The sequence below is a fragment of the Penicillium daleae genome, assembly GCF_028827525.1.
Source record: "Penicillium daleae strain IBT 16125 chromosome Unknown utg000002l_segment0_segment0, whole genome shotgun sequence".
Taxonomy (NCBI): Eukaryota; Fungi; Ascomycota; class Eurotiomycetes; order Eurotiales; family Aspergillaceae; genus Penicillium; species Penicillium daleae.
In genome coordinates this window covers 3289284-3313947 of record NW_026623150.1, presented here as the reverse complement: position 1 = coordinate 3313947, position 24664 = coordinate 3289284, and the positions used below count along the sequence as shown (strand labels likewise).

At 52.0% G+C, this 24664-nt stretch overlaps 9 protein-coding genes across 9 annotated transcripts; 5 read left to right on the top strand and 4 right to left on the bottom strand.

Annotated features, from left to right (window-relative positions):
- Positions 1-40: 40 nt before the first annotated feature.
- On the top strand, positions 41-691 carry N7458_002205 (uncharacterized protein; the record flags this gene model as incomplete). Its single annotated transcript, XM_056905588.1, has 1 exon — positions 41-691. The coding sequence occupies one exon, from the start codon at positions 41-43 to the stop codon at positions 689-691; it is 651 nt and encodes a 216-aa protein (XP_056769695.1).
- A 216-nt stretch (positions 692-907) lies between these two features.
- Positions 908-3404, bottom strand: N7458_002204 (putative C6 transcription factor; the record flags this gene model as incomplete). The annotated part of the gene is made up of 3 exons (XM_056905587.1): positions 908-2188; positions 2273-2764; positions 2862-3404. 3 exons carry the CDS (start codon positions 3402-3404, stop codon positions 908-910), a joined length of 2316 nt encoding a protein of 771 aa, XP_056769694.1.
- A 503-nt stretch (positions 3405-3907) lies between these two features.
- Positions 3908-4894, bottom strand: N7458_002203 (RNP domain protein; the record flags this gene model as incomplete). Its single annotated transcript, XM_056905586.1, has 1 exon — positions 3908-4894. One exon carries the CDS (start codon positions 4892-4894, stop codon positions 3908-3910), a length of 987 nt encoding a protein of 328 aa, XP_056769693.1.
- A 980-nt stretch (positions 4895-5874) lies between these two features.
- N7458_002202 (uncharacterized protein) lies at positions 5875-6063 on the top strand (the record flags this gene model as incomplete). Its single annotated transcript, XM_056905585.1, has 1 exon — positions 5875-6063. The coding sequence occupies one exon, from the start codon at positions 5875-5877 to the stop codon at positions 6061-6063; it is 189 nt and encodes a 62-aa protein (XP_056769692.1).
- Positions 6064-8442: 2379 nt separating this feature from the next.
- N7458_002201 (NADP(+)-dependent, decarboxylating phosphogluconate dehydrogenase) lies at positions 8443-10513 on the top strand (the record flags this gene model as incomplete). Its single annotated transcript, XM_056905584.1, has 4 exons — positions 8443-8459; positions 8829-9016; positions 9090-9541; positions 9644-10513. 4 exons carry the CDS (start codon positions 8443-8445, stop codon positions 10511-10513), a joined length of 1527 nt encoding a protein of 508 aa, XP_056769691.1.
- Positions 10514-11146: 633 nt separating this feature from the next.
- On the top strand, positions 11147-12035 carry N7458_002200 (anticodon-binding domain-containing protein; the record flags this gene model as incomplete). Its single annotated transcript, XM_056905583.1, has 3 exons — positions 11147-11277; positions 11358-11868; positions 11931-12035. The coding sequence occupies 3 exons, from the start codon at positions 11147-11149 to the stop codon at positions 12033-12035; spliced, it is 747 nt and encodes a 248-aa protein (XP_056769690.1).
- Positions 12036-12895: 860 nt separating this feature from the next.
- Positions 12896-15829, bottom strand: N7458_002199 (uncharacterized protein; the record flags this gene model as incomplete). Its single annotated transcript, XM_056905582.1, has 1 exon — positions 12896-15829. The coding sequence occupies one exon, from the start codon at positions 15827-15829 to the stop codon at positions 12896-12898; it is 2934 nt and encodes a 977-aa protein (XP_056769689.1).
- A 773-nt stretch (positions 15830-16602) lies between these two features.
- Positions 16603-16899, bottom strand: N7458_002198 (uncharacterized protein; the record flags this gene model as incomplete). The annotated part of the gene is made up of 1 exon (XM_056905581.1): positions 16603-16899. One exon carries the CDS (start codon positions 16897-16899, stop codon positions 16603-16605), a length of 297 nt encoding a protein of 98 aa, XP_056769688.1.
- Positions 16900-21251: 4352 nt separating this feature from the next.
- On the top strand, positions 21252-21844 carry N7458_002197 (mRNA splicing protein SMD1; the record flags this gene model as incomplete). Its single annotated transcript, XM_056905580.1, has 3 exons — positions 21252-21265; positions 21368-21417; positions 21531-21844. 3 exons carry the CDS (start codon positions 21252-21254, stop codon positions 21842-21844), a joined length of 378 nt encoding a protein of 125 aa, XP_056769687.1.
- Between the last annotated feature and the right edge of the window lie 2820 nt (positions 21845-24664).

The following is a 24664-nucleotide window of genomic DNA, read 5'->3' as shown; positions in this document are numbered from 1 at the left end:
TCCCATACCTATCTATATCCCAGTCAATCACAACAGGAACATGTCCTACAAACAATTCCACATCTCCGAACAACCCGGATGTCACCACTACAACGTAACAACCACAGACCTGGCCGGCGATAAACAGCACTTCTTCCTCGAAAACTCACCGTTTGACAGATCCCAACCCGATCTCCGCATGCACATAGGCCCCGATATCACGGGTCCCGTCATCGGTGTATCCCGATACAAGCGCTTCTCGCAAGATTGTCAGATTTCCCTTCTCGACAGCGATGAGGATGTCGAGAAGTTCGCGAGTAACTGGGAGAATGTCCATCTAGCGAAGAAGGGGTATCTATCGCCGAGTTTCGCGTTCCAAGCACAGAGATATGGTGAAATGGCCCGATTTGCGTGGAAAAAAACGCGGTCGATGGGGAGTCATGCTACGCCACTGGGGAATTTGAAGTTAGTTGATGAGTCGAGTGATGAGGTGTTGGCGGTGTTTTCGTCCGAGTCGTATTCGTTGGTACCTGGTTCTGTGGAGATGTGTGGGGAGTTTGGGGAGGAGTTTGATCGGTTAGCCCTGTTGACGGGGGTGTCGGTTCGAGAAAAGCAACGACGGGCGCAGAGTAGACAGATGAGGCATGGGGCGGATTATGTATTTACGGCTGGGGCGGCGGGGGGTGGGATGGGGATGGGTGGGGGTTGTTGAGAATGTACTGTAGTATGAAGAATTCCATACGTATTGAGAATGGGGATAATTGTTTGATTATGCATTATGATCAGATCCTTCAGTGCCATATCGAGAATTATCTCAACAAAGGCATATAAAACTGATACCACGCCGGTGGAAAATTCCTGCATGAAGCCTCCAATTGACTTGACAAGGCCGCCCGTTGCTCACTCAAACAGAATAGACTGGTTTCAATCATCCTTGTGGAGGGAAAAACATGCTTTCGACGCTGTCATATATCTCGCCCATGAAGTTCTCGTAGTTAAGCCACGCGTTGTTCTCCTGAGGCTGAAGCCCAGTATTGCCCATGTAGTCCATTTGTTCCCAGACGGAGTGCCACGGTTCAATCGTAAACGCCGGGGGTGCCATGGTGATGGCAGGATCAAGTTGCTGACCAGCAGCAATGTTCGGCGCTTCCAGGCCCAGAGTATAGACGGCCGTTGGGTCTGTGAGGATATTGGCCTGGGGATTGTACTGCTCGGTGACGGGTGGAGGAACAAGTTGAGGGGGTAATTCCTCCATGGCCGGTATATCGCTGATCGTGAACTGGCGGATTGCCTCGGTAGGAGACTGGCTAGCGAGCATTTGTTTCCGGTGGGTGCGTGCCTGGTTCATGAGTCTCTGAAGTGGTTTCCACAGCATCCCGTGTTGGGAGTCTGCAATGACGAAACTCGACTGGTGGTATACTTGCTCCACGACCGGCCAGTGCTTGGCTATCGTCGCCGGGTCCCTGCAAACGCAAAGCTCGGCAAGGGCAACTGCCAGTCCATGCCAGGGAACCCACATGGACCCGAACCACATCCATGGCCTCATCTCAGGGTCATTGGCGGTCTCCATTAATTTTTGCAAATTATCACAAGCCAGGCTGAGGAGCGCATCGCCCTCGACAGGCGGGGGAACCCAATTTCTACCTCGTTGGATTGGTCGGACACACCCTAGTTGTAACCAACCGAAGATAGTCAAGGCTACCCGCGACACGTAGAGGTGGTACGAGGATAGCTCAGGTCTGCATTCAGCTAAGAGGGTATTCGCATTTCTCCGGAAATTCGCGAGGATCTCCTGTCGCCTCAACGATGATCTGACCGTAGGCTCGATAAAATCGGTGAATCCGATTGTTCGGGCCACAGACTGCGCTGCCCCAATAATCAACGTCTGGGTCATGTCGGTGAAAGTGCCCTCTGGATGCACCTTGAACGGCACGTCCATGCCATGCCAGATATCGTCGTCATTGATGTTCGCCGGCGGGACCACATCCAGCCAAGTAGATTGCATCATTGGTTCAGATGCGCGGTCGAGAGCCGCTGCTAAATCGAGAAGGCCAATGGCCTGCCATGTGCGTCGTCGCAGCTCCTGTTCGAAAGGACTGACCTGGAAGGGGGGAGTGGGCATATGGAGAGACAGGGCTTGGCCCACTCGAAGAGCCATGGCGAGCATAGTCCATACCCGTCGGCTTTGATCTTGGCAGCGGGCAGCAAGCTAAGTGAAGTCAGTATCGCACTTTTTGTGAGGGGCCCTTCGAAAGACTGGGTTCTTATGACCAGAGATCCGATTAGCACTTACCAATGAAATCACATAGGCTTGTAGAACTGTCAACTCGTTGGTAGTCACGAACTCCGCTTTTACCAGAGCAGCTTCCGTTTCTTTTTGCAGGTCGGCAGAGATCGTCTTCTTGTCGACACCGAACAACTGTTGGCATCGGGCATTGTCCATAGTGCAGACGGCCGCATAATATACAGCCCATGCTAAGGTAGCGGGAGCTTGGTGATCGGGTTCGTAATCAAGATAAGGTTGGTCGTCATGAAGAAAGGCCCTCAGCGTAGGCCGATGGAGGACCTTGAAGACCGGATCAACATTGTGCAAATAGATATCACACAGCTGCCGTCTTGTCTGGGGCGAAATGGAGAGTCCCTTGTACGACTGAGGAGAACCGGACATGCTCTCTGAGGTCTCTGAGCCGACCAAAGAGGCCCCGAAGCTAGGTTGATTCTTGGACTCTTCCTCTTCCTCTTCATCCTCCAAGCGGTCATCCAAGACTGTGCGGAGTTCTTGTGTCTATATTGGAATATTAACTTTGACGTTTGGGAACGGGGTACATAGCATATAGGAAACCTCACTAAGCAATACAGGAATTGGACTTTAAAGTGCTTACCTGCTGCATGATATCTTCCCAAAACGAACTAGCCATGTAAGTCGTCGAGGGACGTGGCCGGTGCGGTAAGGCATGCGTATTGGGCTGTAGATCCTGAGCCCGCCAAGGCTCGACGTCAACCATATTCGTCTCGAAGCTAGCCTCGGTGCTGGTGGGCGTGAATCGTGACGGCTCTCGTGATGAGTCGGTATGAGAGACGGCATCGCGCTCGGTCGCCAACATTGTCAACAGCTCCTCCAGCTTCGCGACTCGTTCCACTAGCTCCTTGTTTGAGCCATGCAGCCGCTCGGGGGCTTTCCTGGTGCGGCCCCGTGGCAGACGAGCTCGCTCGACGGGGACGCAGACAAATCCCAGGCGCACGCAGCTGGTGCAGGGACTAAGCTTATCGCACCTGACTTTCCGCTGACGGCATGCTTCACAGCTAAGACGGACCCGGGGCGCAGATGAGCGCGACGCAAAAGCGGTCCCTGTCGTCGTAGTAGGAGCAGCTGCGCCCAGCTCGGTTTGTTTAGACTTGTCTGCGGGGCCAGCCTGGTCCTCCATCCTGACACATCCACCGCCAACCGGGGAGAATATGAAAGAGATGTTACAAAGACAAAAGGTAATTTGAGGGTTGAAGTAGAAGTTATATCAGTTCTGGCCGTTGCTAGACCCCCATGAATATTCCCTGGAGTTAACAGCTGGGGTGTGGTGAGTCGAGGATGTGGGAGAGCTCTCGAGGTTGATCTGCCTTGGCGTTGGGGGGTTCACGCCTCAGCCTTATTGGTCGCGCGGGGCATCCGTGGACTGGCGATTGGACGATTCGAGAAATGGAGCAGCGGCCTCAACTGAGGAACAGACACGGAGGGGGTTTGACACTACACTGCTTGCGAATTCGATGACCGTGAAAGGAAACCGTGGTTGGTTTCCTACAAGGAGCTACTAACCCATGATGAGCAATTATTCCGCCCCATTAGGAAGTTACCCATTTAGTGGAAATCAGTTCTAGAGCGGCATTGAGCGTCATGATGCAAAAAAGGTATATTGTACAAATAATCCCATGATCTTTAACCCAAAATCTTCAAGCCGCCTTTGGTCTTTCCGGGCTTCTTCACTCCGTCTGGTTTCACCTTCGACCCTGCTCCACGCGCACCGCCGCTATTGTTCTTGCGTTGATTCTTATTGTTCGAGACGGGACGCACTTCGGTGTTGGCCCGTCGCAGCAGAATGGGGTGAGATCCGATATACTTGCCCTGCATTTCACGCGCGGCCTTGAAGTAGTCGTCGCCATCACTGAAGCTGATGAAGCCATACCCCTTACTCTTTTGTGTTCGCTTTTCTCGAATCACGCGTGCCTTTTGTACCGACGAGTAGCGTGCGAACGCTTTCAACAGGGAATCGTCGGTCACCTCGCCCGCAAGGTTGCCAACAAACAGCCGGAAATGCGCTGGGTCCCATTCCAGCAGAGATGAGTCGGTCCACGTCTGGCCACCACCGGATCGAGCGACAGTGGCTTCGGGCTCCGGCTGGGGAGTAGGGATGGGGGTGCCGACAGCGGATGGTGTCACGGCACTAGAGCCCTGCGGCTTGCCGACCTCCTCGGCAGGGTTGGAGTAGGCGCTCTGCCATTGTGCGATCTGGGCTTCGGTCTCTGGGTCCATGCCAGGATTTTGTCCATGCCGAGCGCCATGAGGTTGATTTGGGGTGGAGCCAAACGGGTTTTGGATTTGCGGGACGCCCGTGCCGTAGTAGGAGGGCCCGCTTTGATAGGACTGCGGTTGCGCCTGGTAGGACTGGGATTGTGGCTGCTGATAATAATTGCCATAGCCTGTCGCAGGAGATGCATAGCCAGTGGACGAGACGGGTGGCGCCGAGATGGTTGGGCTGTGGGTGCGATAAGGCTGCGACTGTGCCTGGGTGGAAGCTACGGCGCGCGGTTGGAACGCAGTAAAGGCGCTGTAGCCCGATGGTTTGGATGCATTGTTGGAAGGAGGAGGTCGAGGTGGAAGAGAGGTGGGAGTCTGTTTGAGACCTGGAGGTGGCGGATAGGACATGATGAATGAGGTGTCCGCAACAGGAGGTTGAGCTATTGTGCAGAGCAGTAGCTGCAACGTACCTTCAGGACCGGAGCGACAGCGATATCACACGCACTTAGACCTAGTATCCAACCCTGGTCCAACTGTTTGGCAAACGTGGTTCGTGGTGGTAGAGATTAAGAGGCGGTTGAGTTGAGGCAAGGGAAGGCGAAGACTCGGAAAAGCTCACGTTGAAAGAAAGATGGGCAGAATCGGAATGCGACTTGACCGCCCGGAAAACCTGACCAATGAGAGGAAGCTTCCACAGTTCACCTGGCAAAACCAACTCTTGGAGATATCATCAGCCTTATTTCCAGGAAATGTACGTGTCTTATAATATGGCTTTCTCTTTATCCTTCAAAGGGAATATAGAGACGGGTATTCACAAAGTTGAACACTTTACTTCTGTTGGTAGATCCCTCACCACAATCGCCCTGGAAAGTTCGAGCTCAGTTTTTTTGACCAAAAGCGAATCTTTTGGAGAAGACAAGTACAAGTGAGTCTATCAACATGGTTTGTTTCTGCACTTTTCCAGGTTTCAGACATCTGGAATTAAATAAATGCCGCAAAAGACGAAGAGGCAGCTTGCGACTCCTCCTAACGAAGACACCTCCAGTAGCTCAACACACTGTCTGGATCATAGCTATCCTTAATACTCACAGGTTTCTCATAATTATCGCCCCACTATGCCTCTCACCAGTTTATCGTGAATGGGTTCGCTTCATTGCTATACGCACCGCTACCCGGCATTATGCCCTCGAAAACGGCTGTCATATTCTTCATATTCTGGATGGACGCAATCTTCTTCATTCAGGTGGGAAGGGTACTGTTCCATGACCAGGGGCTGGCTGTGACGTATTTCTCATAGAAAGGGTACTAGGAGGTGAACTCTTCGATGGTGGCAGAGCCGCCATGTGCCTTGGTGTAGGCGATCACGTCGGCCAGAGAGGCCCTGTGGCATGATCGATGGACAGCAAAGGGGAGACGTTGAAGAGGGTGTTGTTGACGACAATCTCCACGAAGTGGAGTATGTTTGTGGAAGCGATGGGGAATTTGAGACTGGCTGCAACGAAGCGGATCGCAGGCTCGACACGGTTCGTGCTTTCAAGGACCACTCAAAAGATCCCTCCACCGCTGCCGCCTCATAGGGCCCCGAATAGGTCTGAATTTTCGATATTCGTTGCAGTTCAGTAGAAACCGTCCGGAATTACGACTTTGAACTCGAGCACGCGGCCAACGCGAGACCGTACACCGGGCTGAGAATGGAGTGGCCGCCATTTTGGACCCAATCGCCCGAGACACCGACAGTGGACGAGTAACCGCTGAGGATTTGTGGTAATATGCTGCTGCGCAAAGGCATACGTACGATTCATCAAAGTGGACGTAAACACAGCTCTGATGTGGAGTGAACGCTGTTACGGTGCATACCAATGTTCGGCGACATGTAGATGGATCGTCGGATGCGAGTAGTGCGGATTTGGTATTAGGTCATACATAGGAACACTAGACAATCTCGGAAAAAAGTGATTTTGACTTGATGAACTGTACTTATTCTCTAATTAAATGGGCTAAATATGATTGACATGTTACCTATGAACCACTCAAATGTCAGACCCCACTTGATTCTTACCTTTTACTGCTAAACCCAATAAGGTAGTCGGTTCGATAGGGCAGACAGGGAGCTTTAAGCCCCTTGTTGTGCCAAATATGCTTAAATGAAGGTTACTTACGCCTAGATCCAGCCCACTCAACAGGGCATTGCACACTAGCTATGAGAAAGGGTTATTGGCTATGCATCGGTCAGTTCATTTGAGAGACATCAATGCTATGCTCAGCATTCTTCCACTGGATTGATATGATTTGTGTTAAATCTAACCAACCACAGAACCCCCTTTGTTATTCCCCCCCCCCACCCCGAGCCTCCTTGGCGTGAGCTGTATCATTCTAGAGGAGAAAGGAGTTAGCTCTGGGTCTGGGCTTCCATTGCATATAGTAGACGTCAGACTAAAAATCTTAGCCTATTAGTAGAGTAGTTTTTATAAAAATTATAAAATTTAGAAAGATGGTATTCATCGATAAAGCCACTACTTCAAGGCGCTAACTACGTAAATGTGTTTTATACTTGCGTGCCAGATAAGCGTGACACGCTGTAGAATCATTTTCACTTGCTACAAATTAGGCGGTCTTATAGACCAGACGGGAATATTATTCGAACTAATTACAACGTCAATGAAAAACAATGGTGCAATTCAACCGAGTACTCTGTATTAGAGGGAAGGAACGAAGGAACGAAGGAAAGAGTGTATGACGGGAGCGCAAGGCATCAACAAGGCATCAACAAGGCATCAACATGTATTACATATATAAACCGTCAGAGGTATGAGCTCTCCAGTAGAGAGTTACGAGATGAGATTTATCTTGAAGCTATCGACCGATACCACCACACTTCCGCGGGATCTAGTTTGGTAGATCTACAGTGTTATTAATTTACTCGGCCCTCCGTAGTCCGTACGGAAGTCATGCGCTGCATTTTACGGAGTAGTGTGGACAGGGAGACCCCCACCCTAGTCCGCAAAGAGACTAGCGTGGCCGAACCCGGTTGCGGACGGACAGTCGGCAAGTGCAGAAGTTTCTCCGTGGACTCTACACCAGAACAGTTCACCGATGCGTGGATGAATTGGGAGTTGGGGATTCATTTCCGGAAGTTGCGATGTTTACGTTGAATTGGTACCAATATCATACAACCGGGATAAAACGCAACTGGTAATAGCCCTGACTTTAGCCTGTACCTCGAGAACCAGAGTAAGCAAAGTGTTTAAGTATACTCGGTACTTTTCGTGTGATGCCCGTCTCTACCGTCTCCCGTAGTAAATCAGGAAAAAGGTCGATGAGATCACTACCCCTCCATGCCCCGCGCCCAAGTAACCTTCTATGCAGACCAGTTATCAACCACATCGAGATTGATAATCGGCCATTGAAGGGCTCCCGATGTCAACATGTGCAGACGGTAACTGTAGGAACATGATCGGGATCGGATATTGCTTTTCGATTGCTCCCCAATAGCAGAAGCCGAGTGGGATGACCCTCATTCACCGGAGGACTCTACTCCTGTACCAACCGATACTAAGAATACTAAGAATACTGGAATTGCTGAGATACTTGGCGCGCTACACCGGAGCCAGCCAGGGCCAGTGACGGGGGGTACATCAGACACAGGCCAAATACCCACCCAATCCGAAGTACCGCCCCCCCCACCCCTGGTCTAGTCTCGATGGTCCACCTATCCCAAAGGTGGGAGGAGTATTATTTTCTGGCCCGGAGTCTGTTACTGTACGTGCGGTAATAATCATCTGCCCCCCGCTGGCCTGTCCCACCAGATGACGGAAGAGTTGCTCCGTCAGCCGGTTGAGTTCTGACATCTTCTCTCCCCTCCTTCTCTCCCTTCTTCATCTCTCCATCTCCCTCCTCTGCAATTCTGTAGATACCACCTACAGCACTCCTACCTCTCCAGCTTCAATATCTACATCATGGCTGACCAGGCTGTGTAAGTCACTTCCTCCTCTACCATCCTTCGGTCCCCCCACCGGATCCTGCACCAGTGCCCCTTCCCCGCCACCATCATCATCAATGCTATTCCCCAAAATGAATTCCCCTCTACACTTGAAACTAGCAGCAATCTGCATGCGCGTGAGCTCCATTGCCAGCTTCAATTCGGTGTCGCCAGGTGCTAAATTCCGATGGATTCGGATGCACTACCCGCGCCCGCGCCAGCGACACGAGAAAAGAGGACAATGGAGCTTAAGACCTGAGTTCCTCGGGTTTGCGCGGGTCACACATACCCCGTTTCTTTGGATCTCTTGATGATTCACATTTATCCCGGCTATTGACATGAGAACTCGGTCGCTGACTATAGTGCCCGTCTCGCCGGCATTAATGTCGGCGCTCCGGCGCATCCTGCTCCTAGTGCTGATTTCGGCCTCATCGGTCTGGCCGTTATGGGCCAGAACCTGATCCTCAACGTTGCTGATCACGGTTTCACTGTCTGCGCTTACAACCGCACGACCTCCAAGGTCGACCGCTTCCTCGCCAATGAGGCCAAGGGTAAGTATTTCCCTAGAATATCAACCTCGGATCCTGCCTGGAGGCGCCGATTCGCTAACTCAATCCCCCATAGGCAAGCCCATCGTCGGTGCTCACTCCATTGAGGAGTTCTGCGCCAAGCTCAAGCGCCCTCGTCGCATTATGCTCCTCGTCATGGCCGGCAAGCCCGTCGATGACTTCATCGAGTCTCTCCTCCCCTTCCTGGAGAAGGGTGATATCATCATTGACGGTGGTAACTCCCACTACCCCGACAGCAACCGCCGCACCAACTACCTCCGTGAGAAGGGCATCAGCTTCGTCGGCAGCGGTGTCTCCGGTGGTGAGGAGGGTGCCCGCTACGGTCCCTCCCTCATGCCCGGTGGTAACGAGGACGCCTGGCCCCACATCAAGGATATCTTCCAGAGCATCGCCGCCAAGAGCGACGGCGAGGCCTGCTGTGACTGGGTCGGTGACGAGGGTGCTGGCCACTACGTCAAGATGGTTCACAACGGTATCGAGTACGGTGACATGCAGCTGATTTGTGAGGTAAGCTTTTGTGGTTTTATGGAGCAGTTGAGCTCCTGCTTTGGATTGCGAGGCGGGATCTCGCGCCAGTGTATCATACGCTAATTGATGCACCACGATCAGGCCTACGACATCCTCAAGCGCGGTCTTGGTCTCTCCTGCAAGGAGATTGGTGACGTTTTCGCCAAGTGGAACACCGGTGTCCTCGACTCTTTCCTTATCGAGATCACCCGCGATATCCTCTACTATAACGACAACGACGGCACTCCCCTCGTCGAGAAGATCCTCGACAAGGCTGGCCAGAAGGGTACCGGCAAGTGGACTGCCATCAACGCTCTGGACCTCGGCATGCCCGTCACCCTGATCGGTGAGGCTGTCTTCGCCCGCTGCCTGTCTGCTCTCAAGGATGAGCGTGGCCGTGCTGCCACTATCCTGAACGGCCCCACTCCCGAGTTCTCGGGCGACAAGGCCGCTTTCATTGATGACCTCGAGCAGGCTCTGTATGCCTCCAAGATCATCTCCTACGCCCAGGGCTTCATGCTCATCCAGGACGCCGCCAAGGAGTACAAGTGGAAGCTCAACAAGCCTTCCATTGCTCTCATGTGGCGTGGTGGCTGCATTATCCGCTCCGTCTTCCTGAAGGACATCACCAACGCCTACCGCAACAACCCCGACCTCGAGAACCTGCTGTTCGACGAGTTCTTCACCAACGCTATCCACAAGGCTCAGTCCGGCTGGCGCAACGTTGTCAGCAAGTCTGCTCTGTGGGGTATCCCTCTGCCCGCCTTCTCTACTGCCCTCAGCTTCTACGACGGCTACCGCACCAAGGACCTGCCCGCCAACCTGCTGCAGGCTCAGCGTGACTACTTCGGTGCCCACACCTTCCGCATCAAGTCTGAGTTCGCCAACGAGAACTTCCCCGAGGGCAAGGACATCCACGTCAACTGGACCGGTCGTGGTGGTGATGTGTCGGCCTCGACCTACATCGCATAAGCGCCAGATCGGAGATAGAGGGAACAAAAATTGGGTTCAATGTATTTAGATGTCACCATGAATGGAACGTAACGAATTATTTTAATTATTGGAGGATCTTTGTCGTAGAGTTAAGTCTTACGAGTAGAAATTGTCTCGACCAGTAGATGTGGTGCCTGAGTGCCTGGGAGTCCTGAGGTAATCATGGGGCGAATGACGCTAATCCATATCGGGAAATCTGAGCAACGTCGCTCCTGGCATCTTATCGCACCTCTCCCGTCTCCTTCCAAACATTTCCGGGGAGTTGGTGCTCTTCTCTTCTGTCCCTCCTTCTCTCTTTCTCACTCTACCGAGCCTCCCCCCGCCTTTCTTTACTTCTCTGCTTCTCGGAGGACCCCGAGGATCTGGGGCCCGCCACTCTTCCCGCACCCCACGGACAGTTGGGACAACGTTCCTATAGCCAGGACGACCCTCAGCCCAGCTCCCGTGGAATCGCCCGGGATTCAATTGACATTGGCCACCTTCCAATGGTCTAGTGTTATCTACTCAAACCTGACAAGCTTTCTTGATCGACTCAGCTCGGTCTCTTTGAGCGATTTGTGGGCCGATTGTTGACGTGTGAATCACACCGCCCGGGGCTCTATCACTCGCCGCATGGCGGAGAATAAGCGCCAGAGTTCCGGTGCGAAAGGATCTCACAGTTCCGCTGGTACCTCGACTGCGGGCGGAATGGCGGCGAATATGGTTCCCCTGGAGGCCGCTTTGAGTGGCGCGATTGGTGCTCGGTAAGTCCTTACCCCTCCATCAAGCGTGGATAGCACAATGTTCAAGCCAAAGGCATACTGACAATCCTGCGCTGTGGTAGTGTTCGCATCACGACCGCCGCACCAAACGCCTCTACCTTTGAGGGCACACTTTTCACTGCGTGCCCTATCACGAACCTTGTCGCAATCAACACATCCCCCTCGCCGGCAACCGGAGATGCGAAGCAGGCCCAGAGCGGCGATTACCATGTCATTCCAGTTTCCCGAATCCAGGCGTTCCAACTGCTCGCTCTTCCTTCATCCAACTCCTCCGATTTGCCGTCGTTCACCGATGCGCAGCCCTCGATCCAGGCCCTTGATATCCGTGCGCTGAAGGCACGCGAGGCCAAGGCTATCGGTGAGGCAATGGACCGTGAAGCCCGTCGTGGAAAGGGTGTTACTCGCGAGGCTCAAGATCTCTTTGATGCTTTTAGTCGGACTATGCCCGCTCATTGGAATGGTCCTCATATCGTGGTTGCGGATGCGGTTAGCATTAGCCCTCCCTACCGGGTTGATGATTGTCGTCCATTGGTAGAGGGCAACGAGGCTGCGCTGGCTCGAGTACGCAAGGTGGTAAGTCAAATTTATTCTATTTGAGACTTGGGGGTGATCCGTGTACTAATCGCATTATTTAGCTCGAGATGGAACGTAAGAAGATCGAGCTCCGTAATGCGAGCGCAACTATTGGATCGACCAGTACTTTCACCCGCCATGCTGGTGACCAGCGCAAAGGTGGATAAATGTCAACCCTGTTGCTCCCCGGCTTTCGAATCGTGGGTCAGGAATATGGTGCGGTATGTTTGATCTGGTTCATCGAATTGCTTTGGCGGCCATGACGTGACATGGTTGCTGGCACTCGGTGAAGACTTTATGGAAATACCCCTTGTGATGTGAGTGAGAAAGAGACATGAAGGTCGCAGAGGAACCGATCTGGCGAGCAGATGCCTCTTTCGGTGCTGCTTGTCTCGTTTTTCAAGGAAATAACCAAGAGAAATCTCCGAGTTGATCCTAACTGTGTACGGTCACGATGACTTTGCATGACTGTTTGCATGAGCAGCGATGCTTGCAACTTGTCGGTGGTTCAATATAGTCTGGACGGTATGATGCCCCGACTAGTAGGTCTCAAAGGACTTGCTCCGTCATTCAACGGCATAGGAAGTAAGCTAGCTGCTTCAAAATATACACATCCCCTTATCCTTTAATCCATAGCCTGGTAGATAACCCTATAGACCGTGTCTGTGGATGGTATGTGCTCATCACGCGATGTTTCAACATTCGGCCACCCTCAAACATGATGAGGGGTCTTGGGTAGTCCCTAGTATTGACTGCGTCAAAATCCTATACACAGCGGGCAGAGTGGAGGGATATTGAGAGGCCATGTCGAACATCAGAGATGGCATTTTGGACGAAGCAAAGCTAGATCTAGTATGAGACTTGTCTCAAGCCACTGTACAGTGTATGATGAGGGGTCATGACCCCCTGATTCTGGGGACTTCTCAACCTGATATAAACAAGAATAGAAGAACAAAGGAAACAAGAAGAGCCCCCATGCAACCATATCAACAATCGCTCAAGGACTAAATCACATGCACCATCTCTCTCAACTCTCGCTGCCCACAGATCTGCCAGGGACTACCTCACACACGGTTCCGACAAACCCTTCCAACCCGGACAGCGATATTATCCCATTCCCGTTGCTATTACCAGCGCTAGATCCGGGAGCCAGCGCCACCGCGACTCCAGAGGGAGCTGTCATCGACATACCCGGCATGACTAGGACTTGCGAGCCGAGCTCGATCCACTCGACAGATGTCACCAGACCGAAGGTAATCTTGACGTCCCCTTCGAATGTTTCAGACGCACCTGGTCCTTCACCCGAGGTCCCGGAGACTACCTTACTGATATCGGTGGCAGACGAGCGCCGCCGTATAGACCCGTCAATGTCATTCGTGCCATTGGCACTGCTGCCTTTGTCCTTTCCAGACGGAGGCGAGGACTGCGTGTCACCGTCAAAGCTGAAGAATTCAGGCTCAGTGGGAGATAGGGATGGTGAGGGGGACGGGGAGGCTGGCTCATCGCCTGCTCCTGCGAGAGCCATGCATACAACACGAACAGTCGTTCTGATATTCGCGATATAAGCGATTGCGTTCCCGCCCAGGAGTAACGGCGGCGAATTCGGGGCTGAGAATTCGGCTGCCGGGAATGTCGCTGTGAAACCCGTGTGGAATGGCAGGGGCAATGTCGATGGCAGAGGGGATGGGAGGGAACTTCTCGGACGCAGAGACGTGTGCAGGTCTGTTAGCACCATGCCCTTTCGTATTCGGCCGAGCCGAGGTAAGCGTCCCTCATCCGGCGATGCGAGAAGTTCGATGCCTATCGTTCCGACTTGGTCTTCTTTGAGGCAGCGGACGGGTAGTCTGAGATCTCTTACACTAACTACGCGAACGCGCTGCCATTTTGCCTGCGTCGAGGCATCCTTTCCCGAGAGAAAGCCGTGTGACAAAGAGGCTGGGAATTCGCTCGATGGTCCCGGTCCACTACTACGAGAGAGCAGGCTCAAAGGCGCAGGTTCACTGCCACTGTCCGCAGAAGTGTCGACTAATATTGGACCAATGGTCATCTCGTCGCCAATCGAGATGCTGCCATGGCGGACGAGCCCGCAGAGGACCATGCCACGACTTTCACGACCCTCTTTCTCAGTGGACGCCGAGTACACTTTAGATGGCGGGATAGCGAATACTTCATCAACATCGAAGACAGTTGCAGGGCTGGGAGCTTGCCTCGACGACTTGGCAAGACGCAATCTCCTTTGCGGTGGACGGGAAGGAATCGGCAGGTGTCGAAGGAATGCATGCAGCGTGCCTATCCCAGTACCATCGACGGCACTCGAGAGGACGATAGGCACCGTGCGGGGCCAATGACCGTCCGCCGCGGTGATGTTCTTTTGCACTTCGTTGCTGTCGGAGGCGCTAATCCGCTGCAGATCAGGCACTCTATCTCCTGTTGGTGACGCAGGAAGCATCGCCGGCTTGCGGCCAGCGGTTTTGAGAGCAGACAAAACCCTGGCGAGGTTCTCACGTAAACCACCTCGAGAAGCGACATCAAGTTTGGTAATTACAATGATGATGTTGACTTCCAATTTCAAGCAAAGATCCAGATATGCCAAGCATCGGTCGATCTCGCCCGCAAACTCGGCGCCAGAGTCGGCATCGGCCGTCTCGTCGCCGCAGTTGGCGGGCATACAGAGCATGACATAGTGCGGAGCCCAGCTGACTAGTCCCCGCAAAGTGGATTTGAGATACCGAACCGAACCAGGAAGATCCGATACAAAGGCTAAGCGACCCCCACGAGACGCGGCATGGATGTCATCCCACGCCGCCACGTTCCCAGATGCATAATTGACCACCGTGGGAGGTACATCTCCCGTATATCCAATCAGCTCTTGAGCCACGGAGCTGGTGATGCCAGACGAGATCTCGTGGCGGTGTTTCAGCAAACTGAGTCGGCTGCTCCCTCTACCATTATCCAATGACGACGAAGTCAACGTGCCCAGCAGAGAGGACTTTCCAGACGCACTCGGTCCAGTGATGGATATCCGAATCTGTGCAGTGTTGGAAGAGTCTTCCTCTGCAGCTGATTCAACCCCAGTATCCGCCATGGAGTCAACGGCAGAGGCCTTTTGCACACGGGCAGAGGACAGGTTGTAAAAGTCCAGGTCCGGAGAGACCAACGCTTCCGCGACCCAGAGGCTTTCTTTTTGGCATTTGCTCGGGTCTGGAGGCACAACCAGCGAGTCCTCTGCCCATTCGCATTTGCCCACGATCACTCGACGCAGAATCTCGACCTTACACCCGAGACTGGCAGCCATGGTCTGCAAGGTGTTGACGCTCTCGTCGAGTTCGTCCTCGGTGAGACCTACGAACGTGCCATCATCGGCGACGCCAATCTCGTACAATGCTCCCTGGCTCTCTTCCAGACCCGGAAGCAGGCGGGCGGGTTTGGAAGGGACACCTAATTGCGGGGTGGTGTCGGGGAGCACAGGGACAACCAGATTGGCTGTCGTGGACGAGTGAAACGGTGACGATTGTTGCAAACGCCAGAGGAGCTGCGTGGTCAGGCCCTGCAGCCGTTGCTGGCGGCCCTGGGCCGACTTGGCCTGCATAGGGCGGGGAGTTGCATCATGGGCCGGGGATGCAGAGTACGAAGCTGGAGTGGGGGATACACGAGAGTGGTACGAGCCTGCAACCACGTTCCCCGTCGACATGGAAAGGTAAGGCCGGCGGGGACGAAGCAGCAGGTGCAGTTTGTACTCTGTAGGACCCTCCTGAGGTTCAGGCTCTAACTTGGTAATGCCATAGTCAGACAGAAAGTCTGGGGCGCGGTCCAGAGCGGAACTCGATTGTGTACAGATAGCCAATCCACTTCTGCTGGCTTGGTTGGGCTGATTGATTTGACCTGGGGTGGAAGATCCCGAGGTCGACCATGGGGACGAAACCCGTGGCGGGTCGGGATCGTAAGTGAAGATGGAAGCCATAGCTTTGGATTACAATTCACACGGGTAATAAAGGTATTCGGTACGAAGAAGATTTCCAACAAAGACGAACAGTAGTAGTCGTAGAGACAGAAGCAGGCATTCTTGCGCCGAGTGGACTTGGTGATGGTTGAATGTTGCTACTCCGTTGCGGTTGTCAGTTGGAGTTGGCGGGTGGTTGAGTCACAAGTGGGCTGCCGCTGCCTGAGGCATCACGTGGGTCTCCCCACGTTGTAAGCGCTGACCTTCCTCAACCTTGACAGAACCTCGAATCCACTGACTTGGTTTGGTTTTTTTGGAATGCCTATCTATGCTACCTCTATCATATGGGTCTCCTCTCTTAGAATCAATGAACTCGATAGTAGACAACAATTTTAATGGAAATCGATATATTCAAAAGACATCTAAGAACCCTATCTGAGGTCCCTTGGTTGCTCAATGAACTCTTGTGAGGGAAACCATTATAATTAGACATTATTACACTGTTGATTCTCCTCAGATCAGGTCTAAATGGTCCATTTGGCATATATTTGAGAAAAAAAAAATCTAGCCTTCCAATTCTGATAAAAACGTGGTCGAGGGGCAATCATTCAAAATGCCGCTTGACTACGGACATTAGTTTTTGCTGCCAGGTATCCATGCGCAGGAGGAACAGAGTCACTGAAAGAGAAAGGGGGAAAAAGCAAAATCCTGAAGCTCCCAATATACAAAAAAAGATGAAAAATGAAAAGAGGAAAAAACTCCATATCCGGCTCCTATACCTCTTAGCACCCTTTTTATTCCGCCGAAGATTCTCGCCCCGTGCCCTTGCACTTGCCCTGCGCAACGTGGATGTTTCGTGCCGTCGTGCGAGTAAACACGGCTCCGCAAACGGGGCATTCTGCCTTGGCGACGACGCCAGATTTCTCGCGCTGGTGTCGCAGTAGATTGCTGAATGTTGAAAACTCACGACCCTCGCACCCGTGCTCCCAGCATTGTGGTCGAGGTCGCGAACTAACCACGCGCAGAGAGCGATCATTGGAATCCCCGGGATGAATCGTGGGTGGAGAGGAGAAGATAGGTTCTGGGGCCATAGGTGGAGCTTGTGGACTCATGGAGGGCGGATGAGAGGATCTTTAAGGAATGGTTAGTAATTCTCCTGGGAGTGTTGTCCACGATGCACTCACGGTACTGGATGTGCTTCGGGAAGATAATAGGCTGGTTGATTGATCATATAGGGTGAAGAACTACACGCAGAGTCAGCAATCTGATGTCCTAACTCCTAACCCCCATCTTTTGGATTCGGAACTCTTGAAACTCACGAGGTCATTAAAGATTGATCAGGTAACGTGGCAGGGGCTGAGTGAGCGTAAAAAGGGCGAGCCATTGCAGGCATAGGTGAGCTTGGAACCCAATTGTCAGCGATTGCTCGCAAAAGTCCCTTCAAAATGTCTTGCTTACCTTCTTCCTTGATTCTGTCGAGGAGCAACCCCAGGGGCTGTAGCTAAGTATGAGGGAGGTTGTGATTGGTCCTGTGGGTAGCTAGGCAATGATCCACCTGGCTGGCTGTTATAACCGGCAGGAAAACCTGATGGAGGATACTGTTGTGATGGTGGGAAATGCTGATTCATATTGCCAAACTGGGGCTGCATGAGTTGAAAGGAGCGATTGCCCCAAACATAAGCTGCTCGATCGTCAGCAAGATCCTTTTTTTTTCAATAGACAATACTTACGGTTGTTGTTTGGCTGCATTGGGCCTGCGAAATATGCGCCTGAAGCTACTGACATAGGGTATGATGTGATCGCGGGGCTTCTGCAGACAAATTGGTCAGAGATTTAGTGTGCATTCCAATACAAAATCACAGATAACGCATCAAATGAGAGTTTAAGCATTAGGTACTGACTAGGGATTGTCGTCGGTCAAGTGCTTGTCACGGTTGACACTGTTGAGAGATTGCTCGTTTTCGAGACTCTGGAGTGGTGTATCGGGGTCTAGAATAGTTCCAGCAAGACTGGCACTCCAATTGAATGATAGGGACGAGGTATCTGAGTGGAGTGAGGCTGGTAAAGATTGCGTGGACTGCGTGTCGTTTCTAAGGCTTCGCACAGGGCTATGAAAAGGCCAAGAACAGTCCGCGCCGGGGAAAGAGCCTTGGTGTTGTTGGTAGTCTGGCGCATGCACTGACTCGAACACCAAGGAGAGAATATCAACTTCTGGGAACGAGGCTGGGGCCAAGAGCAGGTGAGATTGGCAACTGTGGTGAAAAGGTGAATTGTGTGAGCTTGAATTCCCGGGCGACATCTCTGATTTGACTTGTGGGCCATGGACCTAACTAGTGCACAGCTACACTTCCGAACAGCAGGGGGTCGGAGGGGCCAGGAAAGCCTAAGGGGAGGGGGCGGCAATTGCAAAATGCGAAAAGAAAATAAAGCCGTAGAAAGGCAAACATACAGTGCAGTCCTTTCCAACTCTATGATGCGATATTGACAGAGTCGAGGCTTTTTGTTCCCTGAGGATGGCAATCGGGCTATGCGACGGGCGTAAGAAAGAGGTTTTCAAAACAGAAATTCTTCAGATAGTTGAGCAGGGCGTTCCTGAGCCCAGAGTAGAGGGAAGTCCCCGCAATTTTAAGGATCGAAAAAGGGTCCGGTGTTGGGTATGTATGAATAGAGTATAGTCAGGTATGGAAGTCTGTACAGCGACGCCAGACGATGGGTACGATGGGTAAACAATAATGGCCCACTCGCAACAGGGCGAACGCAACGGGGCCTTCTAGAACTTCTTCGTCCTGGTGTCAATGGAGATGGAAATGATGATGTGGGTGGTTTGCGATCAACCTAGGATAACTAAAAGTGGACGAGAAGGCGGATGGTCTGAAACCCACTTGAGTTGGTAAAGGCCGCCCATTAACCCTTTTGATCAGTTAGGATCTTCTATCGCGGGTAATGTTGTATTAATTGCCCTATCTCATACGACAGAGGCGAGAAAGATGCGGCCGTAAGGTTCCTACAGTATGATCTTCGACAAGTGGGCCGAAATCGCACTATCATTGCGAGCCAAGAGTGGTCCTGTGTCGACTTTCGACCCCCACAAGTGACACCCCTCCGTTTTTAGGCCAAAGCCTAGATTAGAAATTTGGAAAAATAAGTTCGGTAAAAGGGGATGACTACTCTGGTGCCACTGGCCAGGGCGTGCGTATTGATCCTGAACGGCAGAAGTGAGCTTTCATCTCTGGGCACTGGGCAGAGTGGATTCCTAGCCCCATAGAGGTAAATGGGGCAGAGCGGACAATTGGGGGCCATGACGCTGGCCTTTTTTCCCTGTGGCAGGCAGGCAATTCATGATGTACTGTCCATGATTAAGGAAAATGTTAGTCTCCATCGAGTTAGGCCGCCATTTGATGCGCCGATCCAAAAGAAAATAAATTAACTGCGAAAATTATAAAAAACGTCTGGGGGGTTGTCCCCGGCTGTTCTCAGTCATGCTTCGTACATTTTTGGCCCCCACAAACAAGCCGTTGGGGAGAGATGAAGTCCAGGTCATCGGTTATATAAGAAGCTTTGCATTAGACTAGTGATAGTATAGTCGAATCCGTCAGACGATCTTGATGAGCACTACTTTGTAGAGGAGAGAGTGGAGGTGTGTGCGAGGGAAAAAAAAATTAGCTTCTCAAGGAGGTACTCGAGTGGCTGAGTGACAATTTCGCGACGACGCGGCGCCATCGCATCCCTGCATGTCGGGTTTTCACCATGCCTGAATGGCTATAATCATATAATGGCTTTCTCTCATTGTTCTTGGCACGTTCCCAGCAAACTGGTTGCTTATTTATTGGTTCCACCTCGGCGTTTTACGGGTTTACGGGTGGGTGCGACAAACACACCCCCGATATAGTAACTACTACTCACTGGGCGAGCGAGCTTGGGTGGCTTCATCCAGACAGGGCTAAGACTGCGAACTTCAAACCTGCCACCACCCAAATTGAGTTATCCGATTTCCGACATTCGAAGCTACCACTCATGGTTACGGTGAACCTGCCCCCTGGTTCACCAGACTCGGTTCGTTGTTCCGCCGGACTACTATTCCCGATCATTCCAAAGGGTCTTAGTCGAGCGAGTTCAAGCTAGTCGAGACTCGAGAGCGAGTTCCAGGGCCATAACGCGTCCGGGAGGACTCCCGCCCGGAAGACCACCTTTTAGATCGACAACTCCACACCCAGGGTTATTCGGGGATCCGCATCTCGCCCATGTGCCAATGTGCCATGTGTCTTTGCAGTTAGCATCCATGTGCAGCGCAAATCTCACGCTGACCCCGAAGAGCCTGCGGGTGGGTGGTTGGATCGCCCGGGGGCGGTTCGACCCGGCTGATGCAGAGTCAATCGACTTGCTGCACCTTGCACGCGCACGTTGGGCGCTCTGATTTGGCTCCCGCAGCCTCGTGTGGAGGGCCTTGGAAAGCCTCAACTGCGTTGATTCGTAGACTTCATACGTGAGCGTCCGTCAAGCCGCTGGGGATGGTCGAGCCATCTTTGCATCACACACGAAGCCGAGCCAGATTCATGCCTCGCGGAGTTCTCTCAAGTCCTCCGTACGCTGGCTTGCTCTATCAAACGGTTTTGACTATACCTCTGGGGGACAAAGTAAAAGTGGACCCCGATTGGGAGATCGAGAGCGAGGGTTCCGAGCCACGCATGCGTTTAAACGGGCAAGGGTGTGTTGGAGCAGGGACCGGCCGACTATTAGGCCGGCACTGAAAGTTATTAGTTTGAAATTTGCAACTAGCGGGGCTGCATCGAGGGATAGATCGCGTACAGCGTCGCTTGGCTGCTCGCGAATACTGTAGAGACAAATTCGCAGTCGCAAGAACAAGCAAAACTGCCGGCGGCATTTCAACACTAAGCCTGCAGCTTAAAGATGCTGCTAGGCCAGTGACCGAGCATGTCAAGACCTACCTAGGTATAGGCAAAGATCTCCAAACTTCCGAAGCCTTGTCTACCCCTCTATGATGAAAAGACTAAGCGCCCATTTTGCCTTGCCAACAATGGGCAAAACGGCAACCAGTATACAATCGCATGCTAAATGCTTATTCGCTGACCACAGCAGCAAATGCGAGTCTATGATTGGGCAGATACTGAAGCAGCACAACACCATATCCCAAGGAATTTGTCATTCAATGTCTAGACTCATCATGAGGAGCGATTGGTGTACAACCCAGAGCAATTCATTCTCACGCCCTGGCTAATTCAAAATGAGATTGTTGTAGGCGGCCAGTGATGTAGTCACGTGATCTAACTGAGAGCTCAGTCACATGACCATGGTCAACTCTGCACTGTCATCCAACGGCATCATCCACGCGACGGTCAACGGACATTCCCCACCAACCCTGCTCGTTGCTCGATATTAATCGACCACTTGACATATCTCAGCATCTGCAGTCAATTTATCCATCATGAAGCTCGTCCGGTGAGTCCCCCTACCGGGTGGTCGTGCGCAGCTACGGCTGCGACACGCCCTCTTGAATTTCGAAATATCTTCTTCTAGAGCTTCCAACTGATCAATCATCAGGTTTTTGATGAAATGCGCCAATGAGACGGTGACTATTGAGCTCAAGAATGGTGAGTCCTGTCGCTTCGCCCCTTCTCGTTCCGGCGACCGCCTTCAATCTCGCGACAGCCCTGGGTTTTCAGACCCCTAGTGAGCTCTAACACTAACGAAATCCCTCCTGCAGGCACAATTCTCCACGGCACTATCACATCCGTCTCCCCCCAGATGAATACCTCCCTCCGAACCGTCAAGATGACCCCCAAGGGCCGCGACCCCGTCTCTCTGGATACCATCAATATTCGTGGTTCGACAATTCGGTATTACATCCTTCCCGACAGCTTGCCGCTCGATACTCTGCTTGTGGATGATGCCCCCAAGCCGAAAAACAAGGCCCGGAAGGAAGCTGACCGTGGTCGCGGGGGCCGTGGCGGAGGCCGAGGTGGGCGAGGTCGTGGCGGTGGCGGTGGCCGTGGCCGTGGTCGCGGTCGTGGCTTCTAAGTTGTTGCGCACTTCCTTTCTTTCTGAGAGTACAGACCGGCGTTTTGTCTTTGAGAAATTCGGTTCTTTTTTTTATTTGCATGATCATGGGAACTCATATGTTACCCCGGGACTTTTTCCAACGTGGGAGGGTAATAGAAAAAGCAATGCCCTTTTTTTCTTCTCTCTCTTCGATTCCCTTGGCTTGTATCGGCTGCAGTCCTATTTACCTGGATCACAATGGCTACGGGCGAAAAATGCGGCGACGAGGGGTATGCTGGGTCTTCGCGACTTGGAATAATGTATGCAGATGGACGATGTATCGAAAGATGCTTAGTTCCAAGGGCCCGGCCTTGCCTCCAGGCAACGAGACCTATGGGCCACAAAACCACAATGCTATACCCGAAAACACAATCTCTCCGTGAAAGCTGCTTGTATCAATCTCCTCCGTATCAAATCTACCAGTTTATGCCGTTAAAGCCATATCCCACCGACCTCTCCTCCCATCAGCTGACTGTGGTATAATCGCACGCGACTGCATGCATGTAACCTGCGGCTTGCCCTAGTCTTGTAAATCTACCCTGCATACGGATGCTTGTGGAGAAGTGATGACCATGTAATTCCAATATGAGCTTCAGATCAGCGATTGTGGTGGAGCCTTCGACCTACTACTTGGTAGCACCAATGTATTACAGTACTAGTGAGGTCCAGAATTGAGATGAACAAGCCTCCAGACGTCTGCAGACGCAACGGGAAGACGGCCTGGCTGGATAGCTATACAGAGTTTGCACAGAATAATTGGTAACTCTTCATTTCGTTGAGTATCTGTACAGACTACTATAGCAATAGAATCATAGCTGGCTCCATTATCTAGATCCAGTAACAGTTCCTTCCGCCCCTCGGCACGCCCAATATTTCCTTCTCTCTGCCCCCATTTCTCATGAAGCTTGGAGGAATCATCGCCCCCTCCTTCGATCTGATGGGTAAAAATATTCACTCTACTAGCCCCAGGCGCACCTAAAACCAATAGCTTTGGGCTGCCAAATGTAACCCAAGCCCGCCCCGTGAGATATCCGTGCCATTGGATAGTCCTTTGAACCGTTCATGCTGCCGTCAAGACGGTCTATGCCATTGTTTACTTGATCTATACATCCTTTATGGTCTACATTCGGTCCCTGAACTGTGCTCGCTTCCCCGAGCCTTTGACCTCTTTAGGCAGGTTGATCGTGGAAAAGTTATAGAACAGGAATCACTTGCCTTGCAATTCTATTTCAAAGAATTCTCGCAGCGCGCAAATATGACTGTCAAGAAACCCATGACCTAGAGCGATGGATACTTTAGACTTCTAACAAGGACTGGCAAAGAAGTGATATTCTCATGGGAAAGTCGCTGTCGTGATTTTCGAGTCTGCAAATGCGATATTGCGTAAATCTGCAAATATCCCTTTCTAGGACCCCTTCGCTCGGACACACGGACGGGACATGGGGCGCAAGCCAGTTCGAATTGTGGTTCAAGTTTCTGTCCACTGATCGATGAGTGGAGCTGTCTAGGTTCTGGAATAAGAAAGACAATGCGATATGCGAGATGCAATATGTCCCTAGTTTTGATCTCGTTAATTCAGGTTTGATCAAAAGGTGATCATGGAAATATTCTGACACTAGTTCGAATGCTGACCATACAATGCAGGGGTTCAAACTGGATTCGCGACTCGGAGCTAAGAGGTTATCCGAAAGCATAGAGATCCCCAGATAATGTTCTTTTAGGCATGACATGTCTTGTTAGCTTGAAGTACGGACCGCTTGGAACACGTGGTTGAAGACTGCCATCAGCCGATAATCATTCCTCGACACCTGTAAAGCCTGGGCATATATGCTCGGGCTACCATGTGAAAGTTCAACGACAAATTTCAAGGCCTGTAATTGAAATTACATTTGATTTACACAAGTTTTGAAAGATTTCCTTTCCACTCGCAATTGGTGGCATGCGGAACGACAGCCCTGCCGCCGAGGCCGCAATTAGGGCGATCAAACCCCCACCTTGACTGACCCCTGCATTCAGACAGCTATCAGGTTTTGCCTTTTCAAAATATCCTTAAAATTGCACTCTGGAAGCCTTTTGATCCCGAGCCAGTCAAGTGGGGATGTTGGTTGGAAATGAGCCAGTATCATTCATCGTTCAACACCAGAGAGCCTACCTAATACGTACGGCCGAAAGCTCTTATGGCCGAAAGGGGGCATGCATCACGAGTTTGCGCGTGGAGCTTCTGCTGACGTGGGAAGATCGCACCCGCAAACCTTGTGGTAAAGCCCAGTGGAGTAGGTCATTTGTCTCACCAATTTCACACTTCGTACCTCTTCACTTACGCGTAATTCATTCTGATAAGGAAGTACTGACTAGCGCCACTCAGGAGGATTACCGCGCATATCTGCTAATATGTACCATGTGTATGGAAGCGCTGGGTTTGTGTCTTTCCAAACTGGGATCATGCTGCGCCAATATGTCTGCCTTTACTTCGTTCCCTCCAAAACAGTTATTTCATGCGTGGCATTTCTAAGCTTTTTGATCTTCGGCATTATATCTACCTATAGAGTCTGTAGTGCGGTTCATTTCCAGTTTGGCCTGCAGAATACTCCAATTTTCGGCGCAATCCTTACGCTGACTCGACGGCGCTAGATCATCACGGCGATGCCGACTCGCAAGAACCCAGGGCCGCCCGATGCGGGGCAACTCTAGCTTTTCAACGTAGTCTGAGCCGTTTTTCTGAAGTCTAGGTCTATACCCCTGGCTTTGCCCCGGAGAAGTCCATGGATACCGAAGGTATTGGGGCCAGGAACAAGAGCT